Here is a 23,939-nt window from a genome sequence, read left to right as displayed (position 1 = left end):
CGGAGCATTACACACAAATAGATTGTGCTACGGTTACATTACAATGGCGGCCGTCAGTGGCTAATGGCAGAGCTCTACTACTTCTAGAAACTATCACAATACCCAGTAACCGAAATATCACAAGTCAGCCAACCCAAGGAAGAATTGTCTGTTGTGACTTGGCATAAAAAGTTACAGATTGTTGGATTCACATATGATTTACGATCGGACGCGTAGACATCTACCCGCCTCCATACGAATCGTGCGAGAGTTGACGTCTTCCCTCGACCGGAGTTACACTGCACAGCTGAACGTTCCGAACGTATACGACCGAGGCTCGAGAAGTCCGTCTCCCTCGCCTCCTGGCAAGTCCGATTGGCAGTAAACTTAATCAACATAGTCTGAAGTCAACTCTGGACAATTTCAACTAAATCGATGGCCGGAAAACAAACCAAAACATCACTGTTGACGTTATTGTAGTGCGAGAACCACAATGTGTACATATTGATTACCTCGCCAATCGTGATGTCCCTTGCATGTTGGTTGCGTGCCAGATGAATCCACATATTAGAAGTGTACGTAATTCATTGTTGGTGTCATTTACGAAAAGTTTGCTGTCAGTGGTATGCTGAGGATGTTCCAATCAGCAGTCAGTTGGACATCCACAACGAAGGACAATGTCGGCTAAAACTTTGAAAAACTGGAGGGATCACCAATTAACGGTACGTTTACATGTACATGTATGATGTAGTTATAAAAAATGTTATCTTTTTACTTGCATTTACATTTGTATTACGCGTGTATTCGTAGATCTTTACCGCAAATACACACACCGAGTTTTAACAGTACCGAACATCTTCAGTTAACTGATTTAGATTGACAAGACTTGTTATTAGCTAGATTAGTCTCTATCTTATTATTGACACGATATGAAAGTGTAAACAACATAATTCAATGTAATACACACGTTCAATAAAAATGAAACATTTTCATGCCAATTACATGTCATGTATATTATAACGCAGTGGTATTAGGTAAATTGCTATAACAGTTATGCACTACTGCACGCTGTAGGGTAAACGTACATTATTGTACCGTAACTGGACATTTTAGTTTTGAGAAACGTAGTTATATTTCACAACCAAGGTAATTTTACATACCAGAGAACGTTGACGTTTCGACTACCATCGGCAGCCATCTTCAGAACTCTTTGCCTCGTAGTGGTATCGGCGAAATATAACTACGTTTCTCAAGATATTGTCCAACCTGATCTGATGAAACTATTCATGGAAATTTTAGTATTTTCAGAAAAAAGTATTTTTGTCACTAGATATCATTCTACAACCAAATATGCAAAATTTGAAATTGCAGGTTGACTAAATTTGGAAGTTAGAGCCAAATGTAGACATTTTGAGGATAAACATTAGTTCAAGAATTTCAAGTTTTAATTTTACATTTAATTTCAAATTGCTTCAGTGCTGATCAACATTTTTATTTGAAGGAACTGAATTTATTGAATTTTCAAATTTAATTTTTCAGTTTAATGGTTTCTGTAAACAACAAATTATAATTTGCTTGAAAATTCCTGAAGAAATGCAAACTATAATATTCTGGCTACTGTGTCTTAAAATTTAACATAAAGAATTGTGTACCTCTAACACACAATGTATGGAAGCAAGTCAGTGATGATTTAGATATTTCTTACCTACCATTTATTTTACCATTTCACAAGGACAGTCAGTGTTATTTTAGAACAAAGTGGATACATATTCTAAAGTACCAATAAATCCTGAATTCATTTTGTTGCTGCAATACATATTTTTAATCATACAACACGTTGCGTTGTCCTATTAATTGTCACAGCTTGTGGGTTAGGGATTCAGTTTTGACATGATGCTTAGAATACATAAATATCATTTTGTTGAAACATAGATCTATCCTACTGTCTATGGTTGAAGTAGATCTTGACAAGAGTGGTGTTTTTTTTGTACAGTTGAGCCACCATGAAAACATTGCCTTGAGCTTTTTTGTTGCTAAGAGCAACAACTGTTGACTGGCATATTTTTATGCAAATTTTAAATATTTCAACAGTAAAAAGTAACATCTGTACCACACTACTGCAGACACTTGCCACTTGTACATTTGTGCGATGAAATTCTATCTATTACAAACTGTAGAAATGCAATTCATCCTTCGGGCATCAATAGTGTTTGCTGAAATCTCGAACAACAACTTGTCTGAGCTGAACTTTCTTTGGTAACAGGGAGTAAAATCTGCTAAAATTTGTGCCATAATTTGGAGGGGAACCTTGTAAAATAGTGGAGGAAGTCAGTATACTTTACCTACTTAAACTTACTGCCCTTAGCAAAAGCAAAGTTACAAATATATTGCCCACTCTAAAGGTACACATAAGATTTATAAGACGTAAGTTTTACAAAAAGACTCAAACACTAGAGTTTTAGACAAAGTAGGTGACCATGGTAACATAGGCAAGTAGTTGACTATGTAAGTTTATGTCCCTGTGGCTAGTATTAGCAAAACTACTGGATTGTAATCATGAAGGTGAAGTAAAATTATGAAATAAACAACCAACCAGAACATGTGGTTTGATGAATCACATTACTACAAGTGTATAACAGTAAACTTGGTAGGATTGAATGGTTAAGTCATGTTTAGGTTAATTTCCATCAAAAACTTGCAGATTAAAATTGCAGATTATGAGTGAAAAAAAAGAGAATATTTATTTTATGTACTTCTTTTCCTGTGTTTTGTGAAATACAGGTGGCCATCCGAGTAAGGCCTTTCACCCAGGATGAGCTTGAATTGGCTCCTTCCAAGGTTGCACATGTGGTGCAAGACAATGTAAGTAACCTTTCATTATTACAGCATTTTTGGGGAGGTGTAAACAAGTATATGTATACATGTATAAACCCTATGTGTGTGTAGGATCTATATGGTATACAGATAGTTCTAAAGTCAGTTACATATGCAGTGTCTTCTATAACTTCAACATAATTAACACCTACTATAAACATGCAAAATATTCCAATTTCTACTGGCCACTGGTGCCATATTCACTAAATATTCCAAATTTCTACTGGCCACACTCGTGCCACCATTTTAACTAAATCTTGTAAACTGAACTAGCTGGAATTAAAGTATTATTTTTTCAATAAGATAACCAACACTATATTCCCTGAAAACTTAGAATACCAATAATTACAAAATGTAGATATTGTACATGGTAATTAGAGGTTGATTTTATCCAAAGTAGTATAGTAATAAGTTGAAATCGTGATCATGCTGGGGTACTGATTTTTGGGTGCAGACCCAAAAGTCAGTTTGATTGGGATTATTGATCATGTGTACAGATACACAGATACATTTACCCACAGGCCAGGTGATTTAGTACTATTCCAGGGTGTACACTATTGTTAGTAGTTAGTTGTTATATCTATCAATATAGTTGCTATAAAACTTTCCAGTTGCAGCTAGCACAGCTTAAGCTAGACTTTGTTACATTTACAAAGCAAGAATATGAAAAAAAAGGAAAACGGTAATCTGCCATCTTTTAAATATGAAAAAAAAGGAAAACGGTAATCTGCCATCTTTTAAAGTTTTACTATTGATTTAGTAAAGGATCCAAACAGATGAAGCGGATCTCCTTCAACCTATCTACTGCCTCACCTTTACCTCATTAATCAACCTAGTCTTATTCATACATCAAAAGTACCGCCACAATACAATTGTGTAATGTAACCCTCTCTGTGTCCCTTAAGTAAGTGTTTTGTTTGTGTCAATCCATGCAAAACTCAAGTCACTTTGCTATTGTAGTGTGAAAAGTATCCTTCTATAATCAGGTGTGTTTTAGTGTCATTGGCAGTGCTGTCACGATTCTTATAAACATCTGTTGCAGCGTTATTAGCTTCCTAGAAACATGGCATTCATGTTTTCATTCACTGGTGTCCATATTAGTATCAGTTGACATCCTATTGGTATTAGTCCTTTATCCTTTCCCTGTGTTAATCCTGGGTACAAAGTATGTGTACAATGTACACAGCCTAATACCATATGAATGACATATTTGATTGAGAACTTAGATGTTGTATCTTTCTTCCTTGTACAAAGTTTAATTCTAATATTGAATGATTAGAAGGGAGGGCTGTGGTTTCTGATATAGGCTGCCAGTACAAATAGCAACCATAGTATCTAGGATACTTGGTATCTAGTGACACAACAATGTCATTGTTAAATCTTTGATGCAGAGTTTAAAGGTTTTGATTTTGCATTTCAGTTCTATATATAGAAAGAGACACAGAAACTTAACCAAGAAATAATATGCACATGCATATCTGTCTGTCTGTCTGTCTCTGTCTCTGTCTGTCTCTGTCTGTCTGTCTGTCTGTCTCTCTCTCTCTCTCTCTCTCTCTCTCTCTCTCTCTCTCTCTCTCTCTCTCTACATGTGTATATATATATATCTGTCTGTGTCTGTGTCTGTCTGTGTAATATAATTATAAGTACAAAAAAAATAGATTGATATTTGAATGCTTTCAAATTGTTGCTAGAAAAGTTGCCGTGATAAAACTGTGTAACACAGTTGCTACCAACTGTTGTGACACTACTGTGTTGATGCGCAATTTATATTTTGGATACAAGTCAAATAGAGTGGGCTGGCAAATATTTTGTTTGATATGCTTAGCCCAGAGTCTTTGCTATCTGGCCTGACATATATATTAAATAGCCTAGTCCATTGGATAAATGATCCCAAATCATATACAGGATATACCATGCAACAGTAAACCAACATCTGCATACTTTTATGTTATGATTTCATTGTATTTTCTCCACATATGATTATCATCATTTGTAGAAACAGTCAATGCTTGACTACTGCTCACTGTCTGAAGTTGTAGTAAATGTATTTAAAAACAAGGTACCCAGGAAAATACAATAGCTAATTTTCACCTGGGTCCTCTTATCACTCAAAAATTTCAATACCAATCAAACCAAGAAAAACTAAAGGATGAGGTAGCGAAACTTGACAAAATATATTAAATGAAAACTACTATTCCAAGGAATTTAGCAGTAATTTCAGCAAATGAACCTTCAAATATTCTGAAGCCATTCTGTATAACAGTGTAACAACACACATTAAGCTGCACAAAGTAATTCAAACCTCTTTTAAAAATACATACATAAATAATCTTATACCAGAGAGGATGACTTCAAGAATGTTGTAACTGCATAGTTTTGTAGTTCATTTTTATTCTTGAAATTGTAGTTTTCATTATGAAATTCATCTAATCTCGTGGCATATTTAGTAAGATAGGGAGGTGATAATAATTTATGAACAACTTTAAAATAAATGCACACCCTCTGAAAGGCATACACTCGTTACATTACAACCAATTGAAACTGTTAATACATCACGAGTACATGACTTCAATTTAATATTTAATAAGGTCAGAGAAGTTCATCAATATTATTGTCACCTCTTATGGCTAACAGCAGTAACATTGCGTATACAGTGTTAGTAAATAAAAAAAGAAATGAAAAATACATAATGGAAATATTGTATTAAGATGTACTAATATTGTGAACTTTTTTATCATGATGTTGTAATATTGATTTTAATAACCGTACATAGATGTAGCCATATACATCAAAGCAAACAGTTGAGCATGCATAACCTAGCAGCTCACGTATGTACATCCTAACACTTCATTCTGCATATGAGTAAAACAAAATTTTAGATTTTGTTTAATATTATAATCCTATATTATCACGAATATTAATATTAAATGTGACCTCACAGCTGATGTGCAAATTCTGACATGACAAGATAGTCTATTCATAGCACTCCACACATTTTAACTTTAGTCCTGTGTACATGTAAGTAGCAACCAGTAGTACAGACACAGACACAGACACAGATACAGATACAGATACAGATACAGATACAGATACAGATACATGTACAGATGCAGATACAGATCAAAAACATAATTAGATACATATACAGGTTGAGGTACAGGTATAGATAGTGATACAGATATGGCTTCTGTATTCAGTATTAAACGTAGCTAGATGTAGATACTCGTTCAAAATGCCACAACTGAAATTGGTAAATGATATACAGGATTAGTATACATGTATAACAGACTGTAGAGATGAACTTGTATTGGTACTTTTGTATCGTCATAAAAAAGTTACCATGTAACAGATGGGACTTTTACACTGTCCACCTCATTGCCATGACAACACATCTCAAATACTAATTCAGTGTATGAATTAGATTTTCCATATGGAAGATTTTAACTTGAATGGATGTATTGATATTTTGAAAATGAATCACCATGGAGATGTCAGATGTACATATGCTACCACTGGTCATGTGACTAATCACCATGGAGATGTCAGATGTACATATGATACCACTGGTCATGTGACTAAATAGAAGTAGACATATATGTAGAAATATCTAACACATTTGTAGTAGCACATCTATGATAGAGGGACTGTGGTAGTATCATAACACATACATGTAATAAAATGACCTTTTAACTTCAGGCCCACATGTAGCAGTTGTGATATAACCACAGCACATTCACATCACTGTCCTTCCCTGCATCTATTAAAGTGACCCCTTGTAAGTTTTGTGTACAAAATGTTTGTACAAATGCCATTGAAAATGTTGCCCAAAATCTATTTGTAGTACAGCTGAATGTGTGTATGCATACGGCATACATGTGTGTTTTGTACATCATATTAAATTCTAATCATTTAACCTTGTGTTCCCCAACACATGAATAATCAGTAGATTAAAAAGACCATAAACAACAGACAAAGGACTCCTCCTTAAAACTAATGACCCCTGATATAATTGCTACACTACTACATGTACATGTAATTGCATATTGATCCCATAGATAGGTTGTAATCACCACAGATCATCTGATGACCCCTTAGCTCAGGTATAAAAACCACACAATGTATTGATAACCCAATACCTTTGGTATCGTTACGCCACATCACAAAATGACCCCTTAGCTCAGGTATAAAAACCACACAATGTATTGATAACCCCCTCCCCATACCTTTGGTATAGTCACACCACATCATAAAATGACCCCTTAGCTGTGATATAATCACATTCAACACGGTATACAATGTCTTCAAATTCAGAACTCTTGATACAATGAAAACCTGTACTATACATTAGATACTCATATACATTGTGTTATGTTTGGTTTAAATAAATGCATATTGGTAGTACAATTTACTTGGCAACTATTCGTTGCTAAGTGACAGTAAATGAACTAAAGATGACTCTGTACCTGTTTTTATTCTTCTTTCAGATGGTTGTATTGTTAGACCCGGCTGACGATCCTGATGACATTTTACGAGCAAACAGATCCCGTGAAAAACAGTATATATTTGACTTTGCATTTGATGGTAAAGCTACTCAGGTAAGTTTACATACTTTCCTTATAAAGGCTTCTTATAATCAAGTTTAGACTCATCACAAAATTCAATTTCGAATAGTGTTAACTCTATCCTCAACAACAACCATTAGCAGAGAAATGTAAAATTGAATCGAGAAAAGACCAAAATTGAAGCGAGAAAAGACCATTCATTCATATTTTGTGGACTCTACTAAACAAAATGTCATGATTATTAGCAACAAGAATGTGTATTTGAATATTTTAGAGTAAAGTGTGTTTGTTTGTTTTGTGTATCACAGGAAGATGTCTACGAAAAGACTACAAAGTTTCTGATTAATGGTGTGCTGGATGGATTCAATGCCACTGTCTTTGCATATGGCGCTACAGGTAATTGAACTAAAGATTCCACAGACAAATGTGACAACTGCTTAATATTTGGTGACAAACTAAAAGATAGAATTGCCATACATCATGATTGCTAAATAGTATCCTAACCCTAGTGTCCAATTGATGGACCAATTTTTGTTATCATTGAGTCTAACACAGTGATTTCATTGCATGGTTATGACGAAATTTATGGTTGAAATCTCATCATTGTGTTTTCGCCTGTTAAAGAAGCTACCACTACAAGAACAAGTATTTGTATTACTGTTGTATTACGGCCACACCCAATCTCTACCACGTTGAACCCATGTATACAGCAAACATTATGGTACATACAGTGTGTTCAGGCCAAAAAAAAAATTGTGTGGTTCCGATAATACCCAAATTCAAAATAGGGTGGGTAGGTAGGAATTTTTTTCTTTTTTATCTTCAAGAATCTCTTCAAATGTCCTGTTCATATTTACAGAGGTCAAGAGTGACTTCTCATCAATGTAATCACACTTACTGTATGACATGCAGAAGACATCATGTGGTACACTGTATTCCACCATTTTGTTTTGATCACACTTACTGTACGACATGCAGAAGACATTGTGTGATATGCTATATTCTGCCATGTTGTTTTGATCACATGAAGCAATGACGTCTTCAAATCTCACTATTTCTCGTGCAACTTTGCAAATTTTTCCAATTTTTTGATAAGTAAAAAAATACGTTAGGTCGGGTTACCTAAACCAAACAATTTTTGGGTTGCCTTGGTTGAGTTTCCATGTCTGTTTCATTGACAGGTGCTGGTAAAACATATACCATGCTTGGACAAGATGAAAATCCAGGTATCATGGCAAGGACTCTAAATGATCTATTCCATGCCATGGAAGCTACAAAGGAAGATCTGATCTATAAAGTCACCATGTCATATTTAGAGGTACGAACAGTGAAGTTAAAAGTTGGCAATAGGTTTGATTGACAGGGATCAAAGTTTGTAATTAGTGGGCATGTATCTATTTATACTAGTGTGCAATAATTAGAAACTTTCAGTTCAAAACTTTTGACAGGCATCAACTAAACAGTCATGCTTTTTGGGGGGCCTTTACTTTTGGAGGACCACCTGTTTTACAAGGTGTATGGTAGGATTGTTTGTCTGAGTGTGTGTTTGTGTGTGTGTGTGTGTGTGTGTGTGTGTGTGTGTGTGTGTGTGTGTGTGTGTGTGTGTGTGTGCTTGCATGCATGTGTGCATGTGAGTGTGTGTATGCATGCATGCACATGCCTGTGTATGTGTGTGTGTGTGTGTGTTAGGAGTGAGGGACGTCAGAGATATTTAATGGGGTTCATATGATTATATAGCAACATTACATATATAATGTAATGTGTTGGAGAAATTCAGTGTAGATTAGAATGAATATTTTCTACAAGAAAATCAGTGAGATTTTGACAACTGGAAAAACAACAGACTCAAATTTCAAGTATAAGTTTCTGACTGTCAAACATTGCACAACTCATTGTACAACTCATTGTATGCTAATTATTTGTTAATTATATGCTAATTATATGCTCATTTGACAATTGTCCAGATTTACAATGAGATGATACGAGACTTATTGAATCCAACGTCTGGATTCTTGGATTTAAGGGAGGATGCTGCAGGCAATGTCCAAGTCGCTGGAATTTCAGAAGTTTCCACCAAATCAACAAGAGAGGTAAATATGTTGAAAGTTTTTATGGTGGGGAGGTTGTAGACCTGTATACATCGTAGATAGATGATGTAAAATATTCCACACAATTTCTGTGAGATAAAATTATTAACTTAGATTTCAAAACCTGTTTATATACTACACAAACTCAAAGTTACAAACTTTGTACTTCACCAAATACTAGATAAAAAGCTAGTTTTCAAGCTGAGTCCACAGGTTTTCTTCCAAGATGTGAAGTCACATGTTATTTACTCATGCAGGACTTTAGATTATTTATCCTAAACGTGTTAGTCTAAAAAACAAAAAGAGATACACTGGTGAAAATCGTCCTTTTAAAAATAAACTACATGTTACTGTTCCTCATCTACAATTTATGATGTTACTATGTAGATTTACTGAGACTAGTGAAGTTCCTCTGGCATTTCCTTGCAGTGCAGCAATTTTCAAAGGCACTGATTACTACAACATTGTAATGGAAATGTTAGAAGAACTTCGGTAAATGTAGATATAATATTGTGAAGTGTTTATGTAGATTAGGAACACTTATAGTTTATCATAAAAAAGGATAGCTTTCACCACTATAATATGTATTTGTGTAAATGGTTGATGTGAATCACTTCTCAGACTTTATGACATCACCTATCGTTACAGGTTATGAGACTTTTACAGCGTGGAAACAAAGAACGTACATCAGAACCAACAGCTGCCAATAAGACGTCGTCTCGATCACATGCTATATTACAAGTCACTGTGAAGACACGCAGTAGAGTGCGCAGTACATCACAAGAAATAAAAGTTGGCAAATTGTTTATGATAGATTTAGCAGGATCTGAACGAGCCTCACAAACCAAAGTAAGTTCTCACATATATAATACTGTGTGCATGAATGCAGGAAAACTGGTGATTGACAACCAAAAGGCTAGACTGAGAGATTCATTATTGTTAACAAGGCAGAGCTGTCCACCTGTGTGGTTATCATTAGTACTGCGACCTAATCTAATAAGTTACCTAATCTTGAATAATTAAGAGTAATGAATGAGTAACGAATAAGCTCCAGTCTGTACCATGTACAAATATCAACCTTTCTGTAACTACACACGCATTCCCAAGACATTCACACGTCCACACATACCAAATTTATTACCAAAATCACCAGCTACTCATTGTTGTCATGGATTTTCATAGAGGAATTGCTGCACTATTTACTGTACACATCTAAGTTTGGCAATAACCCCTGCAAAGTTAGGGGCCTTTTATACCCCTGTCTCACCTTTAACCTTCAGTCGATACCAGTATTAATATAAGTGGTGTACCCAATGACAATCTTTCAGTCTGCAAGGCACAAAAATTGAAGTCAGACTATTATCTCAAAATACAGATTTCTGTACAATTAGTCTTATGTTTATCTTTAGTTTAGGTACCAAAAATGAATATCACATTTTGTAAATTAAGGAAGGTTCTTAGACTTTTCACCATGTGTTTATTTCAGTTTTATGTGTGTGATTACTTTCAGAATCGTGGTAAGAGGATGATAGAGGGCGCTCACATTAACAGATCTCTTCTAGCCTTGGGTAATTGCATCAATGCACTGGCTGAGAGAGGTGGCTACTCCAAGTATGTTAATTTCAGAGACAGCAAATTAACAAGACTACTCAAGGTATGATAAAAAAGTCTTCAAGTATCAACAAATATGTTAGTATGTCCACTGCTCAATTACCTCTGTCCTGACCACTTACACTATCTGATAGTCATAAATTTAACTGCAACCAATCACAACTCTGACCAATTTACACTATCTGATTAATCATAGCTCTGACCACTAACACTGCTATGATGTTTGTCATTTTGACAGGACTCACTTGGTGGTAATTGCCGTACAGTAATGATTGCTCATGTTAGTCCAGCCAGTTTATATTTTGAAGAGTCCAGGAATACATTGCTGTATGCTGATAGAGCCAAGAACATTAAAACCAGGGTAGGTGCAGTGTACATATTGTGTCATTACATTTTATATTTTAGTTTCAAATCTATGTAAATGTTCAAGAGGTTGCATAATAAAATGTATTACTAGTATTTAATGCAAATTTCAATATACTATAATGATACAATGTAAAGTTCAGCTTGTTTTTTTTGTCTGTCATTCTGTCTGACAATACAACTGTTTGTTTAAGGACAAATTAATTTGATATTTAGTAGACATGTCTTGAACTCAAAAACAGATAAGTACAATATTTGGTAAAGACAATTTACCTATAAAAGATGTTGATAATGTATGGTAATGTCCTAGTACATGGTTTACTTCTCTCTGTATAGAACATATTGATTTGAAGACTAAAATGGCATTGGGGTTGGAAAGAAATGATGGGTGAAATATGCATCAATATATCTATTATTTTGTGAAATGTGTAAGTCATGTTTTTTTTTGTGATTTCAGGTGAAAGCTAACTACTTAAATGTATCCTATCACATTGCACAATATACCAGTATCATTACTGAACTCAGGAAAGAGATTTCAAGGTTAAAACAAAAGATATCAGAACAAGAGATAGAACCCAGACCAACCCAAGGATCAGCTAGTATTAAAGATATACAGTGTAAGTTATTTCATTGTCAACAACAACAAAGACTTATAGTGTTCTCCTCTGCAAGATGGATGTGGAGCCCAGTGTAAAGTTTTCATAGAAAAAAACCAAACCTTGCTGCATAATTTAGAATGTGCACCAGAAAACTACCTGAAGAATTAGGGTACATTTGACCAACTTCAAATACTGCTTTCAAGAAATAAATACTTGCAAATCCTCCTTGGATTGTTATTAAGCAATCAATCAGTAAAACTGTCAATGAAAATTGAGAAGCCAGATACAAAATGTAGAAGCTTGATACAACTAAAAACTGGCAGTCTTCGCAAAGATGCATGTATTTCTTTCAACATACTAAGCTTGCACATTGCACCATGTAAGTTTGGTGGTCACACAAACAGTATATTGTGAAGTGATATTGAGCTGACCAAATACATGTAAAACATTCAACTGTGTTGTTTTATTTATCGAATTTAGCTGAGGTAGAGAGAACAACAGGGTTACAGGATAAGAAAGAAATGGACAGACTTCGACAACAATTGGTGTCAAATTTCAAAGATCAAATGGAAATCAGACATTCTTTAATGGAATTAGAAAATACCAACATGGAAATTGCCATGGATACCAACAAACACATGCTGAGTATTTCAGAGTAAGTTGAAAACACCGTATTCTGGTTAACTCATATAACAGCCATTTTCAAAAAAGAAGTGTTACATAAGTCATGAGGTATTCTGACTTCTCTGATCAGGTGTAAAAAATGAATAACTATAATCAAGCCATAAAATTTGTGACATTTTTGATATTTTTCCCAAAAGCATTGTATATATATACTACTACCATTCATATCCATGGCAACAGGGAACTTACCATGTAATTAGACAACATGTCCAGGTACTTAGTTTTAACAATTATGCCATGTGATTCACAGGTGGGAACAAGAGAAGCTAAGGAGACAACAGTCTAGAAGGAAAGATGAGAAAGAAGGTGATGACGTCGTAGATAATAGAGATAAAGGTAAAGTCTGTCAAAATCATAGAGAGAAAATATCAACAGTTTAGAAATGTAGTATTTAGTTATAAAGTTTGATTTGGTAACTCTAGATAAGTATTGCATACTTGTTTGTAAGCTTTTGGACTCAACTGAGTCCCCGCGGGGATCACGTGATCTTCTGATGATGTTGAGTTATGAAGTAGACATTTTATTACTAATCAAATGACCTTAAATAGATGAATCTAAATACATGATTACAACTGATATATAGTACTTGTTAACAGAAACAGTGATTCCACAAGTGACCTGTATACCCCACTCACTTTACATCACCTTGTCAGGTCATATATGAATAGGTCAGAAATTTGTCGTCAATAATCCCAAATGTTTGCTAATCTCCTAGCCACATCACTGGGTCCAAATACTACTTAGTCTCAACAATTTTGGACTGAATGAGTTATGAGATTTTAGATATCGCTAAGCAGCCAGTCCATCAACGTTCTTTTGTACAGTTTTTGCTTTCTGGTAATACAAGCAGATCAAATTGAAAGTTAGTTTTAATATTACACCTGTTCTTAAGAGAGAGATAAGAAAAGAATTGATATAAAAAGAACAAAATTATACTGGAAATTATCACAGTGAATACCCTTTACTGAACAGAAATCAAAGTTTCCTTGAAGGAATGTTACAGCTATGTCTTTATTTTCATCCATGACAGAACAAGAACTGGAGAAAGAAGCTGAAGAGAAAAGTCAGAGTTCGTATTCACCTGAACCTCTGGAGGTTAGCATAGCAAGGGAAGAAATTAATGCATTGGTACAAGAACAGAAGAAGACTGCAGCATTGAAAGTAGAACTGGAGAAGAAGTTAGAAGGAATTAAAGCTAACGGTGCTAAAATTGAAGAGGTGAGGAGTAAATATTGTGTTATTATAGTCATCATATTTTAGAGTTAAAAACAAAATGAATTACTAACAAAGTCAACAAAGTCAAATATTGTCATGTAATTCGTTACTTTCAAAAGTATTCATAGAGTATTTACAGTTAAAACATTCTTTCAAAAAGTGAATTCTTATTTAAAAATTAACACTACAAAATTCAAATATATAGTTTCTAGAGTATTCGTTATTCATTTCTTAAGCTGAGCAGTTTGTTGAAAATGATATGTGAACTTGACTTTGAATGTTTACAAATCACACCATTTGTAGCAGGCTCTTTAACTAGTATAGATGTGTTAATTGTAAGTGTAGGACTTAATTCCATGGAAGTCTTTTCTAATGACCTTGACTTTGAAGATGGACATTTTAAATGAAACTATTTCTTTCACTTCTTATTGTACATTTGTGTATCAGTGTTGAGCAAGAATTGCTGGTTACCATGGTTATAAACATGTACCTTTTAGTGACCTTGTGTATTTTGAGATGATCCAAATGATGAATATTGTAATATTCATTTCTGTCCATAAGGTTCTACCAAGAAAGATAAGCAGTGAAGAACAGAGAGACATCCTGAGACTATTGTGTAGGGTTCATGAATTGGAGGTTGAAAACACAGAGATGCAGACATCGGCTTTGATTCATGAAAACATGTTACGTCAAAAAGACCTTGTGATTGCACGCTTTGCTAACTATCAGGGATTATGTGATGAAATCATTCAACAACAGAGAACTTTATTAGTAGACAATGATGTGAGCTGTTCAGATGAATTAGAGGAACTCTATGAACATTATCAACAGTTCCTAGGAGAAAACAACATTGCAAGATTTACAGCTATGACCCTTGACCCCAACAAGGTGAGATTGTATAACAATGTAGCATAAACTGAAGCCAATACTTCTAGTCCTTGCTTCTGTTACACCTAGGTGTGTTTTTATGAGTTTGCAACTTAAACTTGAAGTTCTAATCTTTAATTATTATAATTAAACTTTATTTCGGGAAAGAAAAGACCACAAAAATGCTCATAAGCATCCCATAGATAAAAATACACACCAAAACAGCATTTTAAAACATGAAGAACTTAAAAAAAAAAGACAAATACACACATGAATAGATACGTTTAAAAATACAACAAATCTCTATGCAATGCACCTAATGTGTGTTTTTATGAATTTGTAATTATTTTGTACAGAAACAGTGAAGAAAAGAAACTGAAGAGTCAACTTTCAAAATAATGTTATGTTAATATTGCATAACTGTGTAAATACAAATGATAATAAAAGACACATGTCCTATACATACATATGTATATACAATATTTGGTAGGCATGGTTTGAATATTGATTTTATAAAAAATAAAGGTTTATGTACATACATTTCACCAAAAAATATGTCCAATATTGTTAATTATCAATTATCAAAGAGGAGATCTGGAATTTTAATGCGAAGTAATTGTTATTATTTCAGCCATTTTCCATGCAAGCGTTGAATTCTCAGCATCAAGGTGATACTGATGGAAGTGAGTTTGATGATAAAGACAACCCACCAACCAATACAAAGTTATTGCCAAAAAGATCTAAAGACAATGTCAGGTATGGTCAATGTCTTGATTTGTCATCATGGGGGTGGGGGGGGGGGGGTGGTAGTCAACATGGGGGCTGGGGTGTGGTGGTAGTCGGCTTGGGGGCTGGGGTGTGGTGGTAGTCGACATGGGGGTTGGGGTGTTGTGGTAGTTGGCATGAGGTCTGGCATGGGTGGTTATATTTTAATTAGTTTCCCTGTATCATTAACAGTGTGTATCTACCACTGAGAACTCTTGTGTCATTTATGCTAGCATATCTACCAATGAGATTGCTCAATGTATCATTTACTACATATATTTACAGACACTGTGTCATAATTGACAGAATGACAGTCAGATATCCATTGTGCTTGTGATGGACTCAGGAACATACACATATGCTTAAGCACTTCTAGTGACAGTACAACTCTAATTTCTTGTAACTCATCCATCATTTTTGAGTTTATGTAAATGTGGTATTTCCTTGTCCATACATATCGGTAGATGGTGTCTAAATGTTGCCATGCATTCTTCCTTAACTTACTATTCAGTTTTGACAACATTTCTAACATCGAAATAAATCGCATACAAGTATTTGTATTGATGTATGGGCACAATAGCTTCACAATGGCTATTGTTATGTATGGGTACTATGGCAACAATTTCACAATTGCTATTGTTATGTATGGGTACTATGACAACAATTTCACAATTGCTATTGTTATGTATGGGTACTATGACAATAATTTCACAATTGCTCTTGTTTTTTATAAATAACTAGTTATTAATATCAGTGAACCAAGGCAAGTTAACATACTGATACCATCAGTATACAGTTCAACATAGGTTATAACACACGTTACAACTTACAAGCAGTTCAAAGTTTTTTAGCATTGAGCTTTCAGTCTGTCTTGGTTGACAATCCTCATCAGAATGACAAATTCCATAGTTACAGCAGACCACTAGGTGGCGGTATGATCAGTTGATTTTAGATGTTAGTTAGTTCAATGCTTGTGCAATATAACCTTTGTAAATCATTTGATCTTAGTACTAAGCTGATGAATGTTGTTGGTCAGTATACAGTTCTGCTCAGTTGTATTCAGTTCAGTGCAGTTCATGTCAGCTCAGTTCAGTTCAGATCACTTCAGTTTGGTTGATGGAATTAGTAATCCTTTTGAATTCAAAGCATCCCTTGGCCCTCTGGTCCTTTGTGTCATTATCATAAAGTGATTCAAGTTACAAAGGTGTAATGTTGATTTGTAATATAATGTTGTTTTTTCCACAGTGGAAAGGAGGAAAGTCAAACCAGATTATTCAAACAGAGTCCTAGATCACGTCAACTAAAGGAGCATGAAAAAGAAAAGTCAGTTGAAACCCCACCAAAACGGAATAAAACATTTCCTTCTGATACTTTCCTAACACAACTCAATTCAAATAATGACGCCTCTTCACCAACTGAGCTACAGGCATCACAAGTCATGGATGGAGGGACGCCATTACCAACCTCTAGGAAGGAGAAGAAGGAAATGTCAATTAAGACAAAAAACATTGCGGCAATAGCTGCCAAGAGAAAGACACATCAAACTCTGTACTCTAAACCTAAGTTTGATAGATTGAACCTACAGGACAAGAGTGTTGTGTCTTTGAACTCTGTACATGAAGTGAGTGAATCAGAGTCGGAGTACTTATCACAGAGTAGATTAGCTAAACATGATAAGCTGTTAGGAGATCTCACACCACCTCCTGGACTCAGACAAACTGTTAGTGAAGATGATTTCTCCATGGATACTGCAGGTAAAAGAGTCGGATTTAATGACTCCTTGAGTGTGCATAGTAAGACCAGATACAAAGGTGTTGGGAAAAAGACCACTGGCAAACAAAGTTATGAGAAGAGAAGAAGAGGAAAATTTGAATCTGTTGAACAAGTAAGTACTGTATGGTAGCTTGAGACACACGCAGAACAGTATCCACTCATACAAATCAAGTTTATACTAGGGGGTCTAATCCTATTCCTATACCTAACCTAACTCTAACACTAACTCCCTAGCTTTGATACAAATGTGTATCTATGGTACAGTCAGTCCACTGTTCTACATTCCCCTAACTCCCTAGTTTTCATACAAATGTGTATCTATTTTACAGTCTATTCTTGCTATGACGTGTGATACTGTTGATTTTTTTCAACACATTCTATGTATGTATACAGAAGTATTGCTTTCAAGCATCATATTTGTAAAACAAGTGTTGGAGTAACATACTCAGTCTCAGGATTGTCTGCACATTGCTGACCCTCTTTAGCCAAGATTGTCTGCACATTGCTGACCCTCTTTAGCCAAGATTGCCTCCACCATGCTGACCCTATTTAGCCAAGATTGTCTGCACATTGCTGACCCTCTTTAGCCAAGATTGCCTGCACATTGCATGACCCTCTTTAGCCAAGATTGCCTCCACATTGCTGACCCTCTTTAGCCAAGATTGTCTGCACATTGCTGACCCTCTTTAGCCAAGATTGCCTGCACATTGCTGACCCTCTTTAGCCAAGATTGCCGGCACATTGCTGACCCTCTTTAGCCAAGATTGTCTGCACATTGCTGACCCTCTTTAGCCAAGATTGCCTCCACATTGCTGACCCTCTTTAGCCAAGATTGTCTGCACATTGCTGACCCTCTTTAGCCAAGATTGCCTGCACATTGCTGACCCTCTTTAGCCAAGATTGTCTGCACATTGCTGACCCTCTTTAGCCAAGATTGTCTGCACATTGCTGACCCTCTTTAGCCAAGATTGTTTAAATTTGACCACACACTATAAATTGAGTCGGTCACTTTCCACACCTTACAATTTTATGTAAAGAATTGAATAATAATACCATGTATTTATGTTGTACTGTGATCAGAAAACACCAGTCATACAGATTTCTATTTAAGTTATCGATATCTGCCCATGTGTGTGTGTATGTGTATGTGTGTGTGTGTGTGTGTATGTGTATGTGCGTGTGTGTGTGTGTGCGCCAAGAGGAAAACAGTGTGTGTGACTTTGTTGTGATGTCATATAGTTATAGATGTACATCTGTGTTTATTGATTCTCCATTTCTTACACTGTATTGTCTTTTATTTGCAGTCAAATTATAAACAGAAAGCTCCTCATAGCAAAAGAACAGAGGGAAGAAGGAATGTAATACCAGAATCTCAGCTCAGAAATCCTCCCTCATTTTATTCAGGTAATTACATTATCAGATTTTCCTAATATTCTTTTCGAGATAACTATAGGTCTGCCTGTACTGATGTACTACAACCCGCTAAAAAATACTGGTGTGTCTGCTTGCATGTGGTAAGCAGGGACAAGACATATGCCCACTTTAAGGTAGGATATTTTGTGTTTCAGCTCATTTCTTACCACTACAGTATATTTACCACAACAATTTTCTTGTCATTATTGCAGGGGACAATGATCTACTAAGTTTTGAAATAGCCGAGTCACCACCGATAGTCGTATATCAAAGTGGTATCGAGAAGAAAAAAGCGCACACCATCCAGAAAAAATACAGAGGTAAGTACATGTATACATTTCAGTATTTCATTTCATATTGTACTAAAAATAGACTACAAAGACTTGAGATGTCAATTATTCCTATTGAGGGTTCCTATAATGTTAGAAGACGAAGAAACAATGGATACTTGGATTCCTTTCCTTTCTCGAGTGAAGGTGATTGACTTGACTGAAAGATATGGTTTGTTGTTGGTAGCCACACCCTATCAACCATTACTTCAGTTAAGTGTTGATTGATAGGGTGTGGATGCCACAATATAGTGTATCTTACAGCCGAGTGTTTGACAAAGACTTTTTGGAATTTTAATACTGTAGTGAAAATAATAAGTGGGGTACTTTCAAATTTTAATCATGCATGTCTGAATCATAAAACTAATCTAATCTAATCTAATTTTCTTATATAGCGCATTCCATATAACTATCACAATGCGCTTTACAAAGCACAGAAAAACGAGTACAAAAACAGACTCAAGTGAAAGTCTTATTGAAGAAACATCGCTGCATTATCCTGTATTTCCAGATTGAACACTTTGACTTAATTTGTACATATTTGTAGTACACAATAATAAGTGTGTGAATAGAATATCAAATCTTGATATGCAACTATACACAGGTTTGTCTGTAAAACAGAATTTTCAGGTTGATCTGTTTATACTAACTTTTCAGTCAAAGCGCCTTTTTATCCATACATGGAATTACCATACATATCTCCCTGAATCAGTGGCCATTAGCTAATATACATAGTTTAGATTGGACAATGAAATTTCAGTCAGAGCTTATGTTGTATATATGTACCGTATTTTAGTTATTAATTAACAATTTATGTTTGTACTATAGGACCAGTTGGACCTCTAGCCTCGGATTCATCTACAAGTAGTACACCACCAACAACACAGAGAACAAACAAGAAGCAAAAAGCTACCATTCCATCTAATGCACAGAAATCAACCCTCTCTATATCAGGATTTACTGTACCAAGAAATGAGAGAATAGTCAGACGAGTTTGAGTGGATCAAAAAAACAAGACAATTATTTGGCAAAGGATGATGAGGACCCAGAGGAGTTTACAAACAACGAACAATTTGTTTTTTTGAAGACGGTGGTGTGTTGTATGGGTATTATTGTCATGCACAAGAGTAGAGTATACAAGATATACAAAATGACATTTAGTTTCTTCAAGTGTTGACAGTCAAGATTTAAGTGTAGAACAAGAAGAGATGACAAATAGATGATTACTTTGTAAAACACAAAGAATGACATTTCTATGTTCTCTAATGGCTTCCAGATTTTAACTTCCTCATCAGTACTAAAATAATGTCTTTGATTATATGGGGATATAGTATGTCATTATGAAGGCATCAACAGATGTCTTAAACCCACCTCTACCTGCATCAAGTATTAAAGTGTGGTTTATTTCCTCAAAACAAGTAGTCTGTCTATGGCGCTAGTATCAACATAAACTTGCTATTTTAGTCATGCCCCAGTGACCATTATTAGTGAATGTTTGTACAGTTTACATGATATATAGTTGTCTATGTAAATTATGTCAATTCAGTGTGTGTGTTCATCTGAGCACAGACAGTGCCCCCTCCACTCTATCGTCTGAGTAATGACTACACATTTACATACAGTGACTTAATTTGAATATACATGTAGTCAAATAGTTTGACATACGTTATCACTCCCCATTGCAACCAATCAGTTTAACATATATTTTCAAAATTCAATAACACTAACAGCTTTACTCTGACACTAGGACAAGTGGATGGTTACAAGAGCTAGATCCAGTGCCATAGACAGGCTAGCTAGTAAATGAAGTAATGAACTCTACCTTGTTTGCAGTCTTCTACAAAGAATAATGTTTAACTAATATTACACTGTAATTTACCCTTCTAAACTGAGAAAGCTTAATATGTAAAACAAATTATTGTACTTGTAATTGCTAACTGTATAGTCGTATGTATAATATAAGTTTGTATATATCATTAATTTATCATAGATTTATATATTGCTGGTGTAAATAGTATGAAACATGACAAGTGGGTTCTGACAAAATGATTTGTTCTTTGACTATACTTTGGCCATTATGGTATTTACAACATCTAACACTTGGAGACATGTTCACTCAGGTAAAGTATTTTCACTCAGGATCAGAAGTGAACTTCTGTTCCAAAATTTCCACATGACCGATATGCCAAATGAAAATATTTCTTGTACATTAAGCAAACCAATCACAACATGGAACACATGTCTGTCACAAACCAATCACAACATGGAATACATGTCTGTCACAAACCAATCACAACATGGAACACATGTCTGTCACAAACCAATCACAACATGGAACACATGTCTGTCACAAACCAATCACAACATGGAACACATGTCTGTCACAAACCAATCACAACATGGAACACATGTCTATCACGTTTATGACAATTAGCTTTCTTACAGAAATTAATTTGTGAATTTTCATGCGTAGAAACTTAATTCTTCTTTATCACTTTTGATAAAGCTCTATTCACATTGCTGATTTCAACCTTAGGTCAAAGGCCAGTGCAACCGGTCAGTGCAACACTATTCCTTTCAAGGTACTGTGGAACAAAGTCTTGTTAGATATAATGTAACAAATTCATGCAGTTGTTGCTAAGCACAGTCATTATACAACATTCAAGTGTGGCATTTCTTGTGATACATGGATGGCATGGGATATATGCTGGTATGCAGGCATGTCAATTTTATATTAGCTCATACCAGTAACTTGAGTAAGATACGGCACCTATTTATATCACAAACCCAGAATTGTGTATAATATAACCAATTAAAGGTATTGTTTGTACTAAAACTTATATTGCAAAGTATGCTGTTGAGAATAGTTCACGTTATTTTGCTTTAACTATATCATAACAATGCCATTTCATTTAAACATTAGACTTTGCATATGTATAAAATAGAAATATTATTATCAGTTACTTACATTATGGTCATTGCTTTGGATGTATTATTATTACATATATGTGAACTTGTTATATTTGATATGCCCAATACTTGGACATGCCCTTAAATGACCTGTATGTGGGTGTGTCCTTACATGACCTGTATGTGGGTGTGTCCTTAAATCACCTGTATGTGTGTGTGTGTGTGTGTCCTTAAATGAAAAATCCCTGGGTTTGTCCTTAAATGACAAATACTTGGGTATGCCCTTAAATGACATGTACTTGGGTATGTCCTTGAATGACCTGTATGTTGGTGTGTCCTTAAATGACCTAGAGTTGGATGTACCCTTAAATGACATGTACTTGGGTTTGGCCATAAATGACATTTACTTGTGTTGTGTGTGCCCATCTTCATGGTGACTCATTCAACCAACTCTTCTGTAAGCTTTATATAGATAATAAAATAGTGACATATGTAGTTATGTATATAGAGATGAGAGATGGTAACATTGCCAAACTATTAGTATTTACTACTTGCTTGTTCACACAGCTATGGAATGCCAAAGTGTGCAATCAGTTTCTTAGTCTCAATAACTTTTCTTAGCTGTAAATTATGAAAACATTGTCAGTACTTGTCCTGGCAGGCAGTCTTCCATAGAATTACAACCAGAGGCAATCACAGGGAACTGTTGTATTGTGTAGAAATAATGGGTGTTTACACACAACAATGACCCATTTCAGCATTTCTTTGACATCATGTACCAAACGAGACTATATTTACCAGAGTGGACAATTTTACTTCTTTTAAACTGTAATATACCAGTATATCCAAGCGTGTGCTAAAACATGGATAATAGCTCTGTTAATTTGTATAGTATACACAATTATCACAGTATTCAGAATGTGCCACAGGGGTAAATTTCCCAGGAAATCAGAGTTCTTTACTGAATTCATACCAAACTTTGCCATATGTAAACTTGCTGGTGGTCTTTTTGGAAATAATGGATATTTGGGGTTTCTTGTTTTCAATGAAACCGTTGATGTTATTTTCCAAAGACAGTATTTGTGACTAAAATGACTAAATTGTGACCTCTATTTCAAGAATTTATCCAGTAATCCTCATTTAATAAGAATTGATTTTAACTGAGATTAGGGTGGAATTTATCTTACACAAAAAGTAACAGCAGAGGTTTAAAGAGTTTATTTCTGAGGCATATTCTACATTAAGTGGTGTTGATTGGATCATCATGAAAATGATTGACTTTGAGATCCAATCCAGGAATCAAGCCTTTTTAATATCAATAACGTTATGTAAAATTGGTTGAAATATCTGGTTTTTATAAGTATCAAGGATTCACCTTTGTGTTGTGATGACCTTGACTTTGACAAATGCCTAGCTTTGGGTATACTATGGCTTGTTTTATTTACTTTATTTGGATCCATATTAATGATGGATCAATCAATAAAGTTGTCGTCAATCAATATTTCTAGTGGTTCATCCTTATTTCTAAATAAAATGTTTTCTTCAAAACCCAGTATAATAGTAATATGAAATTGAAAACCACCAAATATTGAAACTGCCACAAAGGACATATTGAATTGAAAACCACCAAATATTGAAACTGCCACAAAGAACATATTGAATTGAAAACCACCAAATATTGAAACTGCCACAAAGAACATATTGAATTGAAAAACCACCAAATACTGTACAATTTAATGAAGTAGTGGATATATTGAATTGAAAACTAACATTTTGATGAAATACCAATGACCATACTGAGGTATATTGAATCTGAAGCACATAGTTAGATATCATTCCCCAATATTTTCTTCATTCAGCTATTAGTAAAATACAAGTGGCCTAAGGGGCCTTGTCACTGTGATCCAA

At 34.9% G+C, this 23,939-nt stretch overlaps 1 protein-coding gene across 1 annotated transcript; it reads left to right on the top strand.

Annotated features, from left to right (window-relative positions):
• The first annotated feature begins 44 nt into the window (after positions 1–44).
• Positions 45–23,516, top strand: LOC144434764 (kinesin-like protein KIF19). Its single transcript, XM_078123245.1, has 19 exons — positions 45–701; positions 2,761–2,841; positions 7,338–7,448; positions 7,724–7,811; positions 8,597–8,733; positions 9,380–9,505; positions 10,151–10,351; positions 11,013–11,156; positions 11,352–11,474; positions 11,934–12,093; positions 12,556–12,730; positions 13,010–13,095; positions 13,790–13,977; positions 14,536–14,862; positions 15,473–15,597; positions 16,852–17,491; positions 18,684–18,783; positions 19,005–19,112; positions 19,950–23,516. The coding sequence occupies exons 1-19, from the start codon at positions 657–659 to the stop codon at positions 20,117–20,119; spliced, it is 3,135 nt and encodes a 1,044-aa protein (XP_077979371.1). The 5' UTR covers positions 45–656; the 3' UTR covers positions 20,120–23,516.
• The last annotated feature ends 423 nt before the right edge of the window (positions 23,517–23,939 follow it).

The sequence above is a fragment of the Glandiceps talaboti genome, chromosome 5, assembly GCF_964340395.1.
Source record: "Glandiceps talaboti chromosome 5, keGlaTala1.1, whole genome shotgun sequence".
Lineage (NCBI taxonomy): Eukaryota > Metazoa > Hemichordata > Enteropneusta > Spengelidae > Glandiceps > Glandiceps talaboti.
This window is presented reverse-complemented; position numbering and strand designations above follow the sequence as displayed.